At 37.8% G+C, this 20,795-nt stretch overlaps 1 protein-coding gene across 1 annotated transcript in view; it reads left to right on the forward strand.

The window, feature by feature from the left end:
• The first annotated feature begins 696 nt into the window (after positions 1–696).
• EFHC1 (EF-hand domain containing 1) overlaps positions 697–20,795 on the forward strand; it is a 45,513-nt gene continuing 25,414 nt past the window's right edge. Inside the window, exons 1-5 of the mRNA XM_045543730.1 lie at positions 697–964; positions 4,438–4,659; positions 11,034–11,321; positions 15,944–16,093; positions 17,299–17,491. Of these exons, the coding sequence (XP_045399686.1) occupies positions 902–964; positions 4,438–4,659; positions 11,034–11,321; positions 15,944–16,093; positions 17,299–17,491 (916 nt within the window). The 5' untranslated portion in view covers positions 697–901. The remainder of the gene's footprint in view (positions 965–4,437; positions 4,660–11,033; positions 11,322–15,943; positions 16,094–17,298; positions 17,492–20,795) is intronic.

Consider the following 20,795-nt stretch of genomic DNA (forward strand, 5'->3'; position numbering starts at 1 on the left):
GGAGCTGCGTTTCCCTTTATGGTTGTGGATCTTTTCATCGCAGCTGCAGGTAGGTATAAATGAGAAAATGAGATGAGCAGCCTCCAGCTCCTCAGTCAAAAAATACTAAGTACCTACTGGAATGCACCGTGTCCTGCAGCAAATATTCAAAACCTGGCCTACAAGAAGGCCTGCAAGAACGGAGAGGGTGTCGAGTAGAATAAAGAAAGCTGAAGGGGATGAAGACGAGAATGCTGCAGTGGGAGAATTAAGGACGAGATGGTTGCGTTAGTTCATTGACCATCCCTGAGCAACATAAATACAATCATGAATAATTTGCAGCTCCTGCCTCTAAGAAGCATGGCTCTGGGGTAGTAACACTTTCATCCGCACCAACCATTAACACTTCTAGGACATAACTAGAGATATGAGGGAGATAAGAGTGCCCGACCTCACAGCGCCGGCGGCGCGCAGTGAGGTCGACGAGGACTGAGGTGGAGAAGAAGAAGGAACGTCCCTTTCTCTGCAACTTATCTAAGGGCTTGCTCGGACCCGGCTCATCACAGTAACAACTACCCCCTCACTTTACCCGCCCGTCCTTGCCCCACCCAATGGATCCCACGTCGCATCCTCTGGGAGTGGGCAGGGGGCGGGGCGAAGCGGAAGAGGCGGGGCCAGGCCCTCAACACCCACTAACCCCGCCCGGTTGCCGCGACCACCCTACCGCGAGAGTACGGAGTCCCGCGAAAGGCGCACGCGCAGACCTGTCCCGTCTGCGCCTCAGGCCCCGCCCTCCGGTAGCTGGCGCTTGGAATGTTTGGCGTTACCATGGAGCCTGGAAGGGCCAGCCAACGCGGCTTGTCGCCAGGGCAACCGGAGAGCACTAAGCTGGACCGTGGTGGCCTGGACCGCACCGGCTGCAATGGTGTCCAACCCTGTCCATGGACTGCCTTTTCTCCCGGGCTCGTCCTTTAGGGACTCCACGGTGAGGATTTATCTGCCCAACCCCGACCTGTCCCCACCTCCGGGCACCCCCGGAGCGGTCGAGGATCAGCGCACCTGGTTTCTCCTCAAGTCTGTCCTTTCTTCTTTCAAATCCGTCCTCTTCCCTGGCCCTATTCTTCTTTTATGCAGGACTTTTATCGTCTTTGCGCCCCCAGCTTCATTTTCTCACCCATTCTTTACCTTCCGCCTTATTTCTCTCGTTAGTTTTTCCGCTCCATCTTGGCAGCGTTGGCCCCCTCTTCGTTCTCTTCCTTCGAGCCGCGCCACGTTCTTACTTGCTGCTCTGCTCCTCCAACCCGCTACCTCTTCCCTCTAGACCTCTGTTTCCCGCTGCCCACTCCCAGGCTCTCTAGGCCATCTCCCTAGCTGATTCCCCCACACCATACGCTGTCTGCCCAGCTCTATCCTTAGTCCCTCTAGCCTCTCTTCACCTTCATCCTCATTCCCACAGCCCCATCCTACCTGCTTTCCCAAGGTCCGTTATTCTCGCCCCGCCTCCTTCCTCTTCTGAATCCTGGACCCAGTAATCTTTTCCCACTCCCACCTCCATTTCCTGTCTTGTATGTATATCGTTTCACTTGTGCACCAGGTCCTTTTCCGCAGTCTCTGCTCTTCTCCTGTGTGCTTCTTTCTGCTCAACCCCATGCGTTTTCTTTCCACTTTTGCCTTTTCTACAGTTTAGTCCTACCCTCTCCCCATTTTTTTTTCCTCCATTGCGTTTTTTCTTTGAAACTTGCCCATCTTCCTTCCAAACCATCTTTCCCTGCTTTGTAGGGGATACTCCATTTCAGTTCCCTCTACCACAATTTAGTTGCTGGTTTCTCTTCCCCTAGCCTTATTCTTTTTACTCTTAACGTTTTTGTAAAAGATTCTTGTTTAGATTTTATTTTGCTCCTTCCCCCAACCTTAATTGTTTCTAGTCGCATTTTCTAGACAAAATTCAAGCAGCAGCAGGAGCTTGGGTTCTTTTTTTCTCCTGACATAGTTTAGCTCTTAAAATTATTTAGTATTTGTTTTAATACTAACAGGGTTACTGCAATATATATTCTGGGAAATCAATAATGAGATTCAGTAGACTGATTATCACAGAGGAGCCAATAATAGTTTATATATTATTTAATTATTTAATAATTTGAACTCTTAAGTTCCTCTCCGTGTTCTTAAAGATGAAATATTTAGTCAATTTATTTTCTTTGAGAGAATGAATTTAAATTTAAATTGAAAGTTTGGTGAGAGAATTTGGATTCTGAATCTTTTCATAATTATTCCTCCATTAAGATACAACATCATAGATTTTTAATTTCAGTGGACTTTTCAATTTTATGTAATTTAGAAAATGTTATAGGTACTTTCTTGCCCCATAGAGGATCAGCTTAAGCGTTTGGTGTCAGTGAGTATAGGTTACCCACAAGGCAGGGTTAAGTTGATTTGGGGGATTACAGAAATGTGAATGGAAGTGCTAGGCTCTAAAGACATACATTGCTCTACTACAAGTAAGATGAACTGTGCATTAGACATATTTCATAGTTTCAATACACTGGCCAAGTGTCAACCAGTTTGCCTTATTTGGAATTTGAAAAACATGGTCACTGGTCACTGTATCTAGTGAAGGACTAGATATGTGTAACTCTAAAGGCACTAAGAAGGTAAACCATAATGAATAAGAGGGATGGAGGGTCCTGAGGTTGACTTTGCCTGGGGTACGTAAGAGTCATGGCCAAGTGATGGTAGAGGTATTATCAAAAATGGGGAAGCAAACTGAAGTCACTGATGTTTCTTCTGTCTTTAGAGGTAGAAAAAGAAGACCGAAGTTACACAAATTGTCCAATGAGGACGTTAACTCAGCCCATTTTGTTCTACGTTATGTGTGTTAGGTACCTGGAGCAGTTCCTATCTACTGACTTGTGACCCTGAATACGTAACCCTTAAACATAAAAGTCTACAGTTCATAAGAACTCTTTTAGCAAAAGAAGTTTATTCTATCATACCTTCCATGTTAGTACAGATCTTGAAAGATGGTAGGCTGGTCTCCAAAGAAATTGGGATATAGACAAGTAAGCTTTATTTTTCATAAAAAATATATTTTATGATTTATCCTAAGTTTTATATATATAATTACATATAATTAAATATTATACATAAAATTTTGAAAGTAACCTTAAAAATAACAGAAAAATTAATGTAACCTCTAATTTGCCTTTCTACTCTTTTTTTTTTTTTTGAGACAGAGTCTCGCTCTGTTGCCCAGGCTAGAGTGAGTGCCATGGCATCAGCCTAGCTCACAGCAACCTCAAACTCCTGGGCTCAAGCAATCCTCCCGCCTCACCTGCCTCAGCCTCCTGAGTAGCTGGGACTATAGGCATGCACCACCATGCCTGGCCAATTTTTTCTATATATATTTTTAGTTGTCCATATAATTTCTTTCTGTTTTTAGTAGAGACGGGGTCTTGCTCTTGCTCAGGCTGGTCTCAAACTCCTGAGCTCAAATGATCCACCTGCCTCAGCCTCCCAGAGTGCTAGGATTCCAGGCATGAGCCACCGCGCCCGGCCTCTATTCTTTTTTTTAAATGTAATCTTTTATTTTTTCAAACTATCAATAAAATATATACATTGTAAAAAATCAACATAATTCAGAAATATATAACACAAAGGGTATTTGCCAAATCCAGTCTCTTCATGTACATATTTCCATGCTTATAATTGTAGTATACATAAATTTTATGTGTTGCTTTTTGGGCTTATTAAATCATAAACCTTTTTTCTAGGTTGCTATATGGTCTTTAAAACCGATGTTTTAATGGCTGCATAATAGTCCATTGAGTGAATTTTCCATGATTTACTCACATCTTCATATGTTTATCGTATACGTTGTTTCCAGTGTTTACCATTGTAATGGGCAGCTTTAGGCATATAGTTCTTTCCCATAATTTTGGATCACATCCTTAAAATAAATGATCAGGGATGGAATTAATAAGTTCAAGACTTTATATGATCAGTTGCTTTCCAAAGAGTTATGTGAGTGTATCAGTGTCACTGTTAACAAGAAGAGCAGGTAAAAATGAAATTCACAGAACCAGATTTTCTGGGTTTGACAGATTTTATAACGACCAGATAAGATGAAAAACATGGGAAGACTAGTGAAAAATTAAGAGTATAGATGAGATATTATTTTAGTCTCTCATGTAAGGTGAACCTGTAGTTAAATTGGGCATGGCAGAACAGGGCTTTAAATTTTATTTTAAGCTGAGGTAGCAACTTCTGTCCTTGATCCTGTCCAGCTGTTTTAGCTTAAAATACGGAACCTTTTTAAAAAAAATACAGAATCTTTATCAACTTTTTGATATAAGATTTGTGATATTTATGAGCAAAGGTTTAAGTTATATTTTTAAAACTTAGTTCTTCCTAACAAACATGTGTATAATGTTATAATGACATACTTCTTTTCTTCTTCAGAAAACAGCCTTCCATAGAAGCCAGACACTGGGCTACAGGAATGGCTACGCAATTGCTCGACGTCCGACAGTTGGGATAGGCGGGGACCGCCTCCAGTTCAACCAGCTGTCCCAGGCTGAGCTGGACGAGTTGGCTAATAAGGCACCAGTTCTAACTTATGGCCAACCTAAGCAGGCCCCACCTGCAGACTTTATTCCTGCACATGTGGCTTTTGACAAAAAGGTATCATCTGGGATTTTAGGGTACCCCTTGAACTGAAGTGTCTGAGAGCCAACTGCTTGCAGAAAAGTTAACAGTAAACCACAGGATTCCCAGAGTGCTCTGAGAAGAAAATTGTTCAAATGCCTCAACCCTTAGTCATAGACAGCTGAACTTGGGCTTAAAAGAGGCTTTCTTTAGTCAGGAAGCCGATTACAGAAAGTAATTCCCTGTGGACTTCACTGGAATATTTTCCAAATACAGTTGAAGAAAAGTTGGATGAATTCTGAATTCTTTAATTTGTATTGCTCTATATTTACCTGCTCTGTGTTTCCTGCTTTTTAAAAGTATTTTATTCTATAATGATGACAAATCTTTAACTTCTTTGAAATGAAAAATATAATCATGAAAACAATGACTCCATCTATTGTCAGTTTTCTCCAGGCCATCTCCTTAAGTTTTTATTTTGCAAGGAACATTTCAGGTGTGATATTACATAACCAAAGGGTGTTATAACGTTTTGGTTTGTTTCTCATTTTATCCTTATGCTTTTGCAACGTGAGTAGCCTTATTTCTGTCTATTGACATTACCACATCATCCTTGCTTTTCTTTGACAACAAGCCTCTTCTTTCTATTAAAGTAAAATAGTCCTGGCCCCTGGCCATGCATCACAATTACTGGTGAGACTTTTGAGACAATCATATGTAATTCGAACTCTCATCAATCCCAATTTCCAGATGATTTTAATGTGTAACTGGGTCTGAGACCTACTGACTAGTTTTTATAAGTTAGCTTTTTGTTTTGTTCTTGTTGTTTTGTTTGTTTTGGTTTGTTTTTGAGATAGTGTCTTGCTCTGTCACCCAGCTAGAATGCAGTGGTGTCATGATAGCTCACTGCAACTTCAAACTCCTGGGCTCAAGCGATGGTCCTGCGTCAGCCTCCTGAGTAGCTGGGAGTACAGGTGTGCACCACCATGCCTGGATAATTTTCCTTTTCTTTTCTTTTCTTTTCTTTTTTCTGAGACAGATTCTCACTCTGTTATCCAGGCTGGAGTGCCATGGTGTCAGCCTAGCTCACAGCAACCTCAAACTCCTGGGCTCAAGCGATCCTTCTGCCTCAGCCTCCCTGTCATTTCTTTGAGAAGATACCTTCAGACTCTCTTAACCACTACAGTAAATGTTGCCACCATCTGCCTAGCTTCTCTAGCCCCTACCTTGTAAGTCATCTTTGATTCTTCTTTCCCCCTACAACCCACATCTAATCTATTAGCAAACTCTGTCATTTCTGCCTCTAAAATATGTCACTAATCTATCCACTTATTTCCATCTCCACTGTTACTATAAATTCATTATCCATAGAGCAGCCAAGCTTACTTTTTAAAAATCACATTATATCACATACTGACCTGAAGCACTTCCATGGCTCCTCCTATTATTTACAGAGTAAGATCTAACTCTGCAGTTTCCTTATAGCCCTACTGGAGATGGCACTCTTCACCTCATCTTGGGCCCCTCTTCTTGTCACTTACTATGTTTCAACTATACTGGACTTATTTTCCATATTTCCTTGAAATTGTACCACTTTTGTTTTTCTACCCTTTCCCTGCCGTTTTCCCTACCTGGAATAGCTTTCCCTCTGTCCTCAAGTGGCCGACTCCATCTCTTCTTTCAGTGAGGCTTATGTGAGGCTTTTCCTGGCCACTCTACCTGGAGGTCCCTCCCTATTTTTCTGCATCACTTCCCTCTCTTTGTTTCCTTCCCAGCACTATATTATACTTTGTATTGCTGATTTGTTCAGTGTTTATCTGCCCCACCTGAGTGTATACTTCATGAGGAAAAGGATTTGTCTGATTTATTGTATAATCAGTGCTTAATAAATATTAATTTTAAAATGAGATGAATAGTTATTTAACAAATAAAATTAATTTCTTATCTGTATCACTGATGAAAATTGACAAGCTGAATTTGCAACGTGCATATAACTGAGTAAAATAAAAAATGTGGCTAGTCTTTTTATAATTGTATATGGTATGAAAATATTTATTAAGCATTACCCCCTTCAATCATGAAGTAAACACAAATATTTTCCTGTTTGTTGTGGCATTCTGAGTACTTCCTGGGAATTAGAAGACCTGGATTCTAATTCTGGGTCTTCTACCAACTAGCTCTGTGACCTTGCAGAGTCACAATCTCTAGTTTTCTCGTCTATAAACCCTGAAGCTTAGAATACAGGATAACAAGGAGTCCAGCCTGCTGTAAACTACCATGAAAAAAAAATCATTTTTAAACACATTATCTAGATATTATTTTTTCTTGTCTACATAATCAAGTTCTTATTCTACCTGGGAAAGCTGATGTTATTCCAACTACTTGCTAAAGAGCTTTCCTATATTAACTTCTTTCCCATTCTTTGTGGGAGGAGCACAGAATTCTTAAGTCTATTTACAATAAGTAAATAGATAAGCACATTTTTGGTTAACAGATATTTTTGGAAGTTAGAGTATTCTTTACCTGAGACCTCACATATTAGCTTGGCTCTCTTTAACATGAATTACATGTTGAAAATACATTGTTTTAGCCGTATGTGTAGATCACATGCCAAAGGAAACTCAAGTGTTTTATAGGGCAAACTTATACATGTTAAGTGATCAGAGATGAACGTACAGACAGAAAAAACTTCTAGAATTTGTCTTAATAGATAAAAGTTTTACCACTTACAATTTATGCCAGACAATAAACTCCCAAATAACTGGAGAACTTGGGAATTTAGTGCCCAAGTTAATTGAATAGTCAGTTTCTTTACCAAATATCCCATATATACATTACATTCTCCTCCTTACAGAATATGAACATGCTATTATAAAATGCGTATAAAGCAAGAACTGAGATGCACATTATTTAGTCTTTGCTTCAAAAGGTATTTTTGGATTTTACAAAATGAACACATGGTCACAATTCACTCCTATGGATGTACAAAGATAGGAGATTGGGATTATCTGTAGTGATCATATAGCATAGTCTAAAAGGTTTGTTTTTAAACAAATTATTTAATAATTATCATTTGCATTAAAAAAACCAGAATATAAAAATTATGCCTATTTGAGCATTTCAAATATATATATACATATATCCTCTTTGTCTCCCATTCTGAGGCCAAGTTCCTGTTGCCATAGGCATTTTCATGTTAGAAAACTGATAGTTTAGGAACAGCTGTGGCCCTGGACTTAGTCTTTGGTTCCCTTCTCTATGGTTCTCTTTTCACTCCTTTGGTGAATTGTCCAGATTTGTGACTTGAAATGTCCTCTTTGTGATAATGAGTTGTCCTCTGAACATATGTATATGTAATTGCCTGTTTGACATCTTCTCTTGAATGTCTAATATCTCAAACTAAACATGTCTTAAACTGAATTCCTAATTTTGTCTTCTCACTCCCCAAATCTGTTCAATGGCAGTCTTCCTCATATCAATGTGATGTTTTAAAATTTAATTTTTTATTTTTTTAGAGACAGGGTCTTGCTCTGTCACTCAGGCCAGAGTGCAGTGGCTCAATCATAGCTTACTACAGCCTTGAGCTCCTGGGCTCAAGCAATCCTCCTGCCTCAACCTCCTGGCTAGCTAGGACTACAGGTGTGTACCGCCATGCCCAGCTAATTTTTAAATATTTTGTAGAGATGGGAGTCTTTCTATGTTGCCCAGGCTGGTCTTGAACTCCTGGCCTCAAGTGATCCTCCTGCCTCAGCCTCCCAAAGTGCTAGGATTACAGGCGTGAGCCACTGCACCTGGCCCTTCATGTTAATTTGATAGTAATTCCATCTTTCCAGTTGCTTGAGCCAAAAGTGTTTGAGTTATCTTCGACTATTCTCTAATATTGACTTCTTTCCTAAAACCCAGTCTTGTAGCTCAAATTACCCCCTGCAATATCAACTTGTGCTGCCTCTTAAATTCAGTAAGTCTAAAATCAAGCTCACCATCTGCCCTACCAAAATTAGCTTCTTCTCCTTATGTTTTCATTTTTATGGAATCTCTACTATATCCCCAGCACTGGATTTTTCTCAATACCTTATCTGGCTTCTATCCTCCCACCTCCTTACTACCAATCCTGATAGCTTCTGTTTTTCCATTGCTGGTAATTTGTGACTGCAGACCTGGTCTATTGAAGGAGCTTTTCAATCTGGTTGCTCTGCCTAGTACTTCCTGCTCCACCATAGCCTGCATTCTGCTGCTGGGTTTCCTTACTTTGCTTCTGTTGTTACCATTGCCTAGAATCCCCTCTATCTCCTTTACTTACCTAAAATTTTCCCATTTTTAAAATCCAGTAAATCTTTTATTTCCTCCCAGTTAAGCTTTTTGTGACCACTTTGGCCCACATAGTTTCCTTCTCTGAACCACTGTAGTACCTGTTATCTGAGAAGTAGTTAAGACGTATGGAGAGAACATTGGGCTGTGAGTTAATAGACTGAGTTGGTCCGGCTCTGGCCCTAACTCCTGGTATGGCATCAGGCAAGCACATTACCACCCTGGACCTCATTTTCCTCCTTGTAAAACAAGTGAGGTTGGACTAGCTGATCAGTTCTAGCTTTAACATTTTGTGTATTTGTAAATCTATGGCTCAAATACAGGCCATTTCACATATGAATTACTGTGATCGTGTCCCCACTTGCAATTCTTTGTAGTTGATCTAAAATGTTACTTTAAAATTACCTTTACCTTTTACCATGTTATTTTACTCCTTTAAACATTCCACTGCACTCATCTATTTCACCTTTTTATTATGAGTTCTAAGGACTTCATCATATTCACATATCTCCTAGGTAATTGCCAGTTCTCTTTTGTTTTTATCTTGTTCTTCCACAGTTGACATTATACTTTTTTTAGCAACAGCATTCATGTATAGAATTATTTCATCTTCCCATTCATGGAGCTATATGTGTCTTCATTTCAGGGTCTTGATTTGTTCTCTTAATCTAGTAGAGATTTGAGTAAACTCTCTTGCTTACCTAGAACACCATTCTGATACTTAGTCTCCTTGAAAAGAAGATTAAAAATACAAATAGAATAACAGAAATATAAAAATTAATCCCAAAGCATGTCAACATAAGCTTTTTATAATAGCATGTGGTATTTTTTAAATGTGTAATCAGTGTGCCGTTCTGACTTGATGCTGATGCTTCCCAGAGCACCAGTGGTTTGCTTGACATGATATGTGTGTTCCTGAGCACAGCGAGGGTGTTTACATGCCCTACAGAGATTCTGTGGTGGATCGAGGATTTGAAAGTCATTAACATAAAGTGTAAGAATAAATGTGTTATTAATATGCATTTTCAAGGAATTCTACTTCTAAAGAAGTGAACTTGAGCCTCTGTGTTCATTTTGAAACCAAAAATCATAGTCTTGTCCAAAATTTTTTACTCTTTCTCAGAAGTTCTGGGAGGGACTTCTGTCATGAAGGTGAAGCTAGCAGTGCTAAGTTCTTCAAGCTGTCTCACCAAGAAACACACACAGTAGATAGTCTACACACACTGTGAGTATTTAAAGGAGATGTCAGCAAACTTTTTTCTGTAAAGCATCAGGTAGTATATATTCTGGGTGTTGCAGTAGTTTTAGTTTGTTTGGGCTGTCATAACAAATACCACAGACTGAGTAGCTTAAATAATAGACATTTATTTTCTCACAGTTCTGCAGTCCAGAAGTCCAAGATCAAGTTTCCAGCTGATGTGGTTTCTGCTGAGGGCTCTCTTCCTGGCTCATAGACAGCAGCTTTCTTGCTATTAATATGTCTTCACGTGGCCTTTCCTGGGTGTTGTGCATGGGGATTGGGGGAAGGGGCTATCTCTCTCTTCTTGTAAATCGCTAGTTCTATTGGATTAGGGCCCCACCGTTAAAACTTCATTTAACCTTAATTACCTCCTAAAGACTGTTTCCAAATTCAGTCACATTGGAGGTTAGGGCTTCAGCATATGAATTGGGGTGGGGGGACACAATTCAGTCTGTAGTTATAGTCCGTGTATCTCTATCACAACTACTCAACTCTGCCCTTGTGATGGGAGATCAGCCATTAACAAATAAGTGTTAATTATTCATATAATTACTTATATTAATAGATACTGAAATGTAAATGTTATATAATTTCCATATGTTATGAAATAATATGATTTTAATGTTTTTATCCATTTAAATATGTAAAAAACATTCTTAGCTCACAGGTCATATAAGAAAACATGTGGCAAGTTAGATTTGTCCCATGGACCACAGTTTGCCAACTCTTGATTTAGAGGATAGAAGTGATAAGTATTCAAATCCCCCCATGTGGTTCTCTTTTCAGGAGAGCACTTGATATTTTTTTAGAAGATAATGGAAAACTAATACTACACCATTTCTCCTTTTCTGGTATATTATAGGTGCTGAAATTTGATGCCTATTTCCAAGAAGATGTTCCTATATCAACTGAGGAACATTATAGGATCCGTCAGGTAAACATTTACTACTATCTAGAAGATGACAGCATGTCTATCATAGAGCCTGTTGTGGAAAACTCTGGGATCCCTCAAGGCAAATTAATCAAACGCCAGCGGCTAGCCAAGAATGACCGGGGAGACCATTACCATTGGAAAGACCTAAATCGAGGAATAAACATCACAGTTTATGGCAAAACTTTCCATGTTGTTGACTGCGACCGATTCACACAGGTATAGTATGTATTTTTGGAAGTTGTGGGGTCTGAGGCATCATTCTAATTTATGGAAGGATACATTTAATTTATTAGGGTAAGGGGAGGACACTGGTAATTTGTCCTGTGTGAATTATTATGCATCTTAACTAGGTATTTGTGTGGGTGTGTAGGTTGCTGATATGTGCCAACACCATGTAGTAACATCATTTTTTCAAAATGATATTGATACATATTCACTCAAAATTAAACTGTCATCATAGCTGAATCATTTGGTAAGAAACCAGTTCCCATGGCAGTTCAAGTAGAGAGGAGGGAAATAGCACCCCTGTTGGAATGGAAATTTGGAAGAGCCGCTGAACATTTTATGTTAAGTTTGAGTTTACAAAAATCACACTACCTCTATTAGCAGATATAAGCCTAAACTTTTTTGTGCAATTCACGTTTTTTTTGGTAAATTATACTTGGTCTATTTTAGGAAAAATTGCTATCTAAAGGATTCCTGAAATAAAACCATTTTTAAATGAAAAAAAACTTTTTTATATGGAGAAAAGTCCTCTACTTTCTCTATTTTATAAATTTTTTTTAATACAAAGATAACTTCTTAATGTTACATATATAGAGGATTTGATAACTTTTCTTTAGTACAAAGTGTAAGGAATTAAATCAATCCCAAATCTGTCTTAGTTTTATTAATAAAAAATACTTCCAGCAGCAGAGTTTCTGAATTATTTTATGTCCTTTATCCCATGCTACCTAATGCCAAATGTGATTATTTTTTGCCATGCACTGAGCTCCTATGAATTCATTCATTTAATTTTTCTCCTAGTAGTTTATTTAGCAAATATTTACTAAGTGCCTGCTGTATAGCAGGCACTGTTCTAGGTGCCATATATAAAGACTTGCCTTTATAGAGGTTACATTCTGGTTGGAGGAGACAAATAAATATGTAATATGTCAGAAAATGATAAGAGCTGTGGAGGAAACTAAAGCTGAATAGAAGAGATGGAATTTGGAGGCTATTTATAAAGGCTAATCAGAGAAGGTCTCACTAATAAGATGACACCTGAACAGAGACCTGAAGGAAGGGAAGAAAGGCGCCATGGCATCAGTGCCATTCCAAAGCAACAGAGAGAAACAGTATAGAAAGTGGAGGTGCTAGACCATTTTTGAGGTAGTGTCCCCTTCCAACATATCTTGATATCTTGCTTTTTAGGTTTCTGAGGTCATGTTTATCACAAGCAGGTTCAGAATTCTACCAACAGTGAGAAATTATAAAATGTTATCTCAACTTAAAGATATTATTTTTATAGTTGTGTCTGTATGGACAATTTGAACATTTACAAGTTCATCACTGAGCAGTTGATCTAATATAGTTATAGTCAATTTTCATTAATCATAGCAGTTAAGACCTATAAAGTCACCCCAAACACTGAATTAGTGAATACTGAACCATTGCTCTTAGGGGAAATATAGGGTTAGGTTCCAGCCAATCTCTGGTGACAACATTTTTGTCAACCAACTAATATGTAGCCTACTTTGTGTGTGTTTCTGTTTAAAGACACCTTATTTAATATATATCGTTGATTCATTAACATTGAATTCACACCCAGGAGAAATGTAACTCGTGTCTGAACAAAGCTTATCTAACACATATATTTTCTCCATAAGGCACATCAAAGCCTTGTGCTTAGGAACACTAAACAGCACTATAGCACTATGCTTCGGAACCACTTTAAACAGCAAAATCACCAACAAAAAGCACAAAAATGCAAAAAGTGGGGCAATAAAAGACCTCAAAAAGGATACTTATTTACAATGTGACAACTGAAATAAGAAGTAAGAACTTCATCTTGTTCAACCTACGCTAAGAATTTGCCCATTTGGTCAATTCAGATTTTTTGCCACTGTGTGCATGTTTGTGAATGACTGCAAAATGTGGCAAGTATTGATTTTGGAGTTGCAAATAAATTTTAGTGAGTAGGAAAATTTACAAATAATGGAATCCATGAGTAATGAGAATCAATGTATTTTAATAACTGATATTTGACTAGAGCTATTTATTTCAGGCACTGACGACTAGATTGAATTATGTTCTCAACAATTGATCTGTTAGGTTGGAAGTTGGCTCCTGTGAAAGTTTAAAATTTATAAACATCTAATTCAATGTTCTTCATTCAGACTAGACCTATGAGTGGTTAAGGAAAATAGCTGTCTTTATGGTGTGATTTGACCAGGAAGCACCTGTTCAAATATATCACCACCACACCTCCTTACCTAATAACTGTTTGGTCCTATAGACAGAATTGACTGAACACATTAAAAAATAAAGCTCTAGAAATCATAGATCTAGAATGTATTTTTATTTGTTAAAATATCATTGCTTCTTGGCCTCTTTAGCTGTCCCAGAAAAAAAAAATATCATTGCTGATGTAGCATATGTGAATCTATTCTACAAATGCTAGTGTGCAAGAAATATTGTTTTTTTTGTTTTTTTTTTTTTTTCAAAAAATAATGTATAACCAACTTGAGCCCCAATCCAACTGGTCTAGTGTCTTAGCCAGTTAGAGCTGCCATAACAAAAATACCATAGATTTGGTGGCTTTAACAGCAGACATTTATTTTCTCAGGGTTCTGAAGGCTGGAAGTCCAATATCAGGGTGCCAAGCATGGTCAGGTTATATGGAAGGTCCTCTCCCTGGCTTACAAACAGCGAACTCTCGCCGAGCGCTCAGAGGACTTTTTCTTAGTGCATGTGCATGGAGAGAGAGAGAGAGAGAGAAAGAGTGAGGTGGTTCTCTTGTGTCTTTTCGTCTAGGGATACTAATCCTATTGGATCAGGGCCTCACCCTTATGACCTCATTTAACCTTAATTATTTCCTTTATTATTGTATCTCCCAATAGTCACATTGGGAGTTAGGGCTTTAATATATGAAATTGGGGGGCATACAAACATTTGATCCATAACAGCTGGTGTTTCTGTTCACACTCAGCTTTGCCAAAGATTCCAAGCCCATCCTATACCTGGGCAGGTGGCAGCTAAAGGGAAAAAAAAAAGATTCCAAGCCCCATGAACAAGGAAGCAGATGCACTCCCAGACCTAAAAGGATCACATAGACAGGGCCCATAGATTATCCAGTGACCAATGGCTTTGGTGCTAGGTAAGATCCTGGAACTTGGAATGCCTGAGACTGATGGTTCTGACTACCAAAGCTGAACGTGTGCTCAGAGGACCCTGCAGCACTCACGTAGGATCCTATTCTTCTGAGACCCTCCAACCTGTGTCATTTCCAGTGTGGGGGAATTTTCCCCTTTCTCTCTTCCTTCCCTCAAAGGCATTCTCTTTTCTCTCCCCTCCTTCTGGGACATTTTAGAATAATCTCTTCAAAGAGTTTAGAAGGCTTTTCTAAGAGACAGGAAAAACAGACAACTTCAAGAAGCTTCTGCATGCCTGCAGGATCTCTAGGATAAAGTTAAAAAAGGGCCTGAATGTCTGTTGAAAGTAAGAGAAGGGAGTACAACACTCGTTAAATACCACAATTAGTTAATCTTGCTATACTGATCCACCATCTAAAGGGAAAATTTTATTGTTAGTCATTATCTCCAGCTCAATAGTTTTAATAGAAGATCTCAATGTTTTTATATTGAAAAGATATTGGAGACTGTCTAATAAAACATTAAATATTAAGATCACAAGCTAGTTAGCAGTGGAGCTAATACTAGAACCCACATGTTTTGGCTCTGAGTTCTGTGTTTTCTCTATTGAATTGTTCAAAACCAAGCCATACAATTCTCAAAAGAAACCCAAATTTTAGGTTAATTTTTACTTCTATAATGTTAACAAATATCACGAAAAGTGTTCTTTTCTGATTATCAAAAAAGGTACAGTTTATGGTGGTGCTTTTAAGAAAATGAAATGTCAAGTTGTATTAAAAGATATAATGACTCTGAAAATAATTTTGTGTTTATTCATAATTAGAAAAGGAAAATTCAAGATTATGTCAAATTCAGATGCTTTCTTTAACTTTTTCTGGTGATATTTGAGTACTTGGTTTCTCTTTCCTATTTCACTAGAACATTTTCTGGTTTAAAATAACCAGTGGATATGCTTTCTTTTCTTTTTTGGTGAGGGAGAGGGACTTAATCATATACAACGCTTGTTTTAAGTGAGTTGGAAAGTTGGGAATATGATTTCATCCTAACTTGGCCATTGTGCAGTTTGCCCCCATACCTGATACAAATTACATATTGTTTGAAACCATGGTTAGGTTCCAGATGTATGTATGTAAGCAATCCTAGAATTTACTCCGTTCTTGGACACCTAATTAAATTTTATTGATCTAAATTCATATTTGAATTCAGTGACTTTGTCACTGTGCCTTCCAACTAGCTTAGCATATTACCTAGCAATTTTACAGTATAGAGTATTTCAGGTAATTATCAATTATTATCTGCATTATGGAGTTGGATCAGTTGGAGACAATACAGCTGAGACAATACAATATGCTCAAGCAGCAAATTAATGGTTAACTTGAGCAATGGCATAGAAATTATTATTACACTTATTTTTAGACCATCGCTTTATTACTTACTCTAAGGAGCTCTAAGAAAAATTATCATTATTAATTTTGAATTATTTAGACATTTTTGGAAAGTCAAGGAATTGAATTAAATCCACCAGAGAAAATGGCTCTTGATCCTTACACTGAACTCCGGAAACAGCCTCCTCGTAAGTATGTCACCCCATCGGACTTTGATCAGCTCAAGCAGTTTCTCACCTTTGACAAACAAGTAAGTGACCTAAGCACCTCAGTAGATTTACTAGTTTCCAATTATGGCACGAATTTCTTGGCAAGCCTTTTGGGTAGCTGTATTGGTAACTACTTTGAAACATTACATCTGTAAATTAACTTTTGGGGTACAGTGCTGTCTTTCTGTTTTCATCTAGGCTTAGAAATATAGGAAGGCCTAAGTTTCATATTAGAGATCCAGAGAAGATTGTGGAGTTAAGTCTTGTGAATCCCACCAAATATTTAAATCTTAAAACTATTCCTGAGCCACATCTGCTTCCCACTTTACATTTCCAGTTGACCATTTCTTTCCCCAAATAATGAGTTAATCTCATAGAATCCTGTGGGAAACCTTAAATGAATTATTGGGAAATTTCAAAGCTATTGTATATATGTAGGTTTCTAACTTTAAAACAGGTAATTTCACAGAAACTCCATTGCAGATACTTCCCTGTTAAATGTTATATTAATATTGGAGTACAGAACTTTCTGAGCATTTTCCAACTTTGTTCCAACCTTTGTAATCCTTCCCCTTGTGAGCTGATGTATATAAGCAGATTTGAATCTTCTCTTTTTTGTAACTAAAGGGAAAGAGAAAAGGCAGAGATCACTCTCACTGCTTTTTTTTCCCCAAAAATGTAACTCATTTTATTAACAGTTCAGAAAATTTAACCTAGCATTAGCATGGTCTTTTAAAGATTTTTTATATGTCAATCATATATCTGTTATTATTTTGTATTTAAAGATTGTGTTGATACTATTAATAGAAGATGTATGTTGATGGGACCAAAAATAAATTCTGGTTAATAAATGAAAATTCTTTCCGTACTAATTGTATATAAATCATATTCACATGTACCTTTATTAATATATATAAACCACTATATAAAGGACCTTATTGCTCTTTTAATTCAGCTTCTCTTTCGCTGACTAATATTTTGGATCAAAGTGAGCTGTTCTTTCTTGGCACGAACTTATAATCCTATTATTTAATTCTTTCCAGCTGCTGACATGTGGTACATAATTTCAGATGTTTTAGTATCTTTGATGAATATTTCTTTTTTTCAATTTACCATCTGAGATTACTTCATAGTCTTTCCAGCTAATCTTTTCATCATTGTCTGGTACATAAATGCCAAAGTAGCTAAGTTACACTCTCCACTTTTAGGATTCTTAACTTGAGTCACTACCTTGGATTCCTCAAAGGTTCTTCGATTCTATGCGACCTGGGATGATACTGACAACATGTTCGGTGAATGTCGGAAGTATATCATTCATTACTATCTTATGGATGATACGGTGGAAATTCGAGAGGTTCACGAACGGAATGATGGGCGAGATCCTTTCCCACTCCTAGTGAACCGGCAGCGTATGCCCAAGGTTTTAGTGGAGAATGCAAGTATGTTGATTCAGTTTACCCTTTGTTACTTGGTACATTTTTAGAATCTTAAAGGAATTGCTTAAGCAGCGTGGTTATTCCTTTATTCTTGGGAGGCTTTAGCTATATTTTCTCAGGTGCTCAGAAAATGGCTTTCCCACAACTTTCCTCCTTTGCTTTCCTCTTGGTCCAGGCATGCCTCTGAGACAGTCTGATAGAGATGACTGATACCCGGTTCAAGAAAACAAAACAAAAACAAAAGTGGGAGCTTCATGTAAAGTGCCGTAGAGCAAGACTTCTGAACTGAAACAATTTAACATTAGATTACTAATACATTTTTCAAACACACCTATTGTCATTCGAGAATATAGCTTAGCATTTCCTTATATGCTTTCCTGACTTTGCTTATCACCTCAACTACTTTCTAAACAGGAGGTTTCTATATGGTTTGACTTGAGATTGGAAAAGGCATGTCTGTGACGCATAAGAGGTGGAGTCCATTGTGTCAACCCCAGCTTTTTCTTTGTTGGTTTAAAACAACCTGGCATGTTGGAGAGTAAGAATACACCAAAATGGCAGTAGATACCTGTTGTCTACTGTTTCCTGAGATAAGCTGGCTTTCTTCAGTTATTGACTTAGTAGTTTAAGAATTTTCTCTTACGCAAATGTCATCTTGGTCACATATAATGACATCTATAGTGTTTGGGTGGCTAACACAATTCCATAAATACATTCATTATTTTTTCCTTTTTACTGTATTTTTGGGAACTAGGAGATAAGCAATTCCAAGTATTGAGTAAGGAGTTTGTCTAGTTTAGAGGTTATAAACAAATTGATAGTCTGAGGCTAAATTCACCCTATCCACCAGTATTACTTGGCCTGCACAGTGTATTTTTTTAAAAATGCAGTGTTATTTTTTAAAAGGCAAGGAATTGGAGATTTCCATCACTGGGAGAGTGGATAAACAAAATATGGTGAACATACATTTTGATTAATACGCAGTAGTTAGAAGCAATAAACAAGATATACACAGAAAACAAATGGATGTATCTTAAAAATATAGTGCTGCATAGGAAAAAAAGAAGTAAAATGAGATATATAGTATAATAACATTTACATAATGTGAAATACATGCAAAACAGTACACAGTGCACAATCAAAAAGCTGCAGATCAGAATAGTTGCATGGGAGGGAAAGGAGAATGAGATTCGGGAAAAAGGATAAAAGGGACTGAAAATGGTTATCATTTTAAAATTAGGAGAGTTCACATTAAATATCTCTTTTTTTGAAAATTGAGAATAACTGCGAACACAGCTTATATTCTCAAATAGCAACAATTGGATCTGTGCCCTAGTTCAGCATAGTCTAGCTGCTGCCTACCACACATATTCTTATACTCAGCCTCCTATAAAACCCTCTTGGAGTTCAGTGACACTGGGACTAATATACTAATTTTGGCCTTCCAGAGTGCTTAAATGAGCCAGAAATTCCTGCCATCTGGAGCTAACAAATGTTAGATTTACAGTAGATAAAAAGAAAGAGTAGAAATATATTCAGGGTGTCATGGAAAAAGCCTCACTGAAACTGAATCCCTTGAAATTTCAGGTTCTACATTCGTCTCTGTCTCATCAATGTGACCTATGTCTAAAATTTGCAATCATCCTCTTCTATAACTTCCGCTTCTATAACTTTAAATGGTTTTTAAATTAAAAAATTTTTTATCAAAGTTGTATGGAGAGACAGCCTAGAGACAGATCTGGGGTCCTTTTAAGAGGCAGGAAACACATGTTTTTATGAGAGTCATTGTTAGTCATGAGGTAACAATACAGAAAAGGCTAAGCTCCCACCAGCTAAATAATTCCTTTAAGTGAAATGGTGGGTTTAAAGGAATGGCATCTAATTGATGTTCAAAGGCATTTATTCAATGGGTGATTTTTATTAAATTTAGTTAAACAATAGTTAAATATCTGCTATGGAAACCATTTTATGTGCTAAGTGCTATGGAGCATAAAATGAAAATGTAACTCCCAGCCCCTGAATTCTGTCCTTGAGGTACTTCTAGTGTAACTAGGGAGACAAGTCATATAAAAATCATAAAGCTGTTAAATAATAACACGACTATATCAGATTATCTGATTATGTAATTAGTTTTGTCATGCAGATGGAGGTCAGAGGAGAGAGATGTGAGCCTGAAAGACTAAAGAAGTCTTTGTGGAAGAGCTGGGATGGTACCCAGATTTAGAATGGCAGATAACAAAGAGAAAGAACACACGAGAGAGAAGAACAAGAGCAAAGATTGGGAATTAGGAACAAGTATGGCATGTTTAGGGGCAGCCAAGAGATGGTCGCTAGGCAAAGAGTTTGTGTTGGACAGTAATAAGGAAGTTATGGGAGTATCTTTTAAAAGTTCTCTCTACCAGGGCCTTGTTTTAATAGTTAAGATTAATCAGAATTATATATTTATGATGGATGGAGTTAAAATATCAGGAATTCTGGAAGTTATTTTTTTGTTGAGGGTAATTACAGGTGACCAGTAGGTGGCAGGTAATGTCAAAATGGATATTTATCCTAACAAAAGCCTATTCAGCTCTTAAACCCAAGGCATGAGGTTCTGAAAGTCTAAATATGTTAGTTATCCTTTAAACTGTCTTTCATAGTTTGATTGTGCCATTTTATTTATTTATTCAATTATTTTTGAGACAGGGTCTTGCCCTGTCACCCAGGCTGGAGTGCAGTGGCACAATCAATTCCTGGGTTCAAGCAATCCTCCCACCTCAGTCTCCTGAGTAGCTGGGACCACAATCATGTGCCACCATGCCTGGCTAATTTTTTTTAATTTTTTGTAGAGATAGGATCCCACTATGTTGCTCAGGCTGGTCTCAAGCACCTTGGGTCAAGCAAATCCTTCCATGTTGGCCTCCCAAAGTGCTGGGTATACAAGCATGAGCCACTACACCCAGCCTGATCTTGCCTTTTAAATGAATCTAGAACACCTCTTAGTTAGAATTCTCGTGCTCCAGAAAGTTGAATGTTTTTCCTAACTTTCTGAGCATCTTTATTGCCTCATTCAATCATTCAAATAGTATTAATTGAACAGCCACATAGATGAAGAAAGCACCATGCTAGGCAATGTAAATCTAAAACTAGTATAAGCCCATATTTCAAAGGCTTTACAGTCTGGTAAGATAGACATATAGATCAATGAAGCAGAATGAATTGTCCAGAAATGGACCCACACATATATAGTTGTTGGAGTTTTGATAAAGATTAAAAGACAATCTGGTGGGGAAAGGATCATCTTTTTAACAAATAGTGCTGGTACAAT

Source organism: Lemur catta, chromosome 2, assembly GCF_020740605.2.
Source record: "Lemur catta isolate mLemCat1 chromosome 2, mLemCat1.pri, whole genome shotgun sequence".
NCBI lineage: Eukaryota > Metazoa > Chordata > Mammalia > Primates > Lemuridae > Lemur > Lemur catta.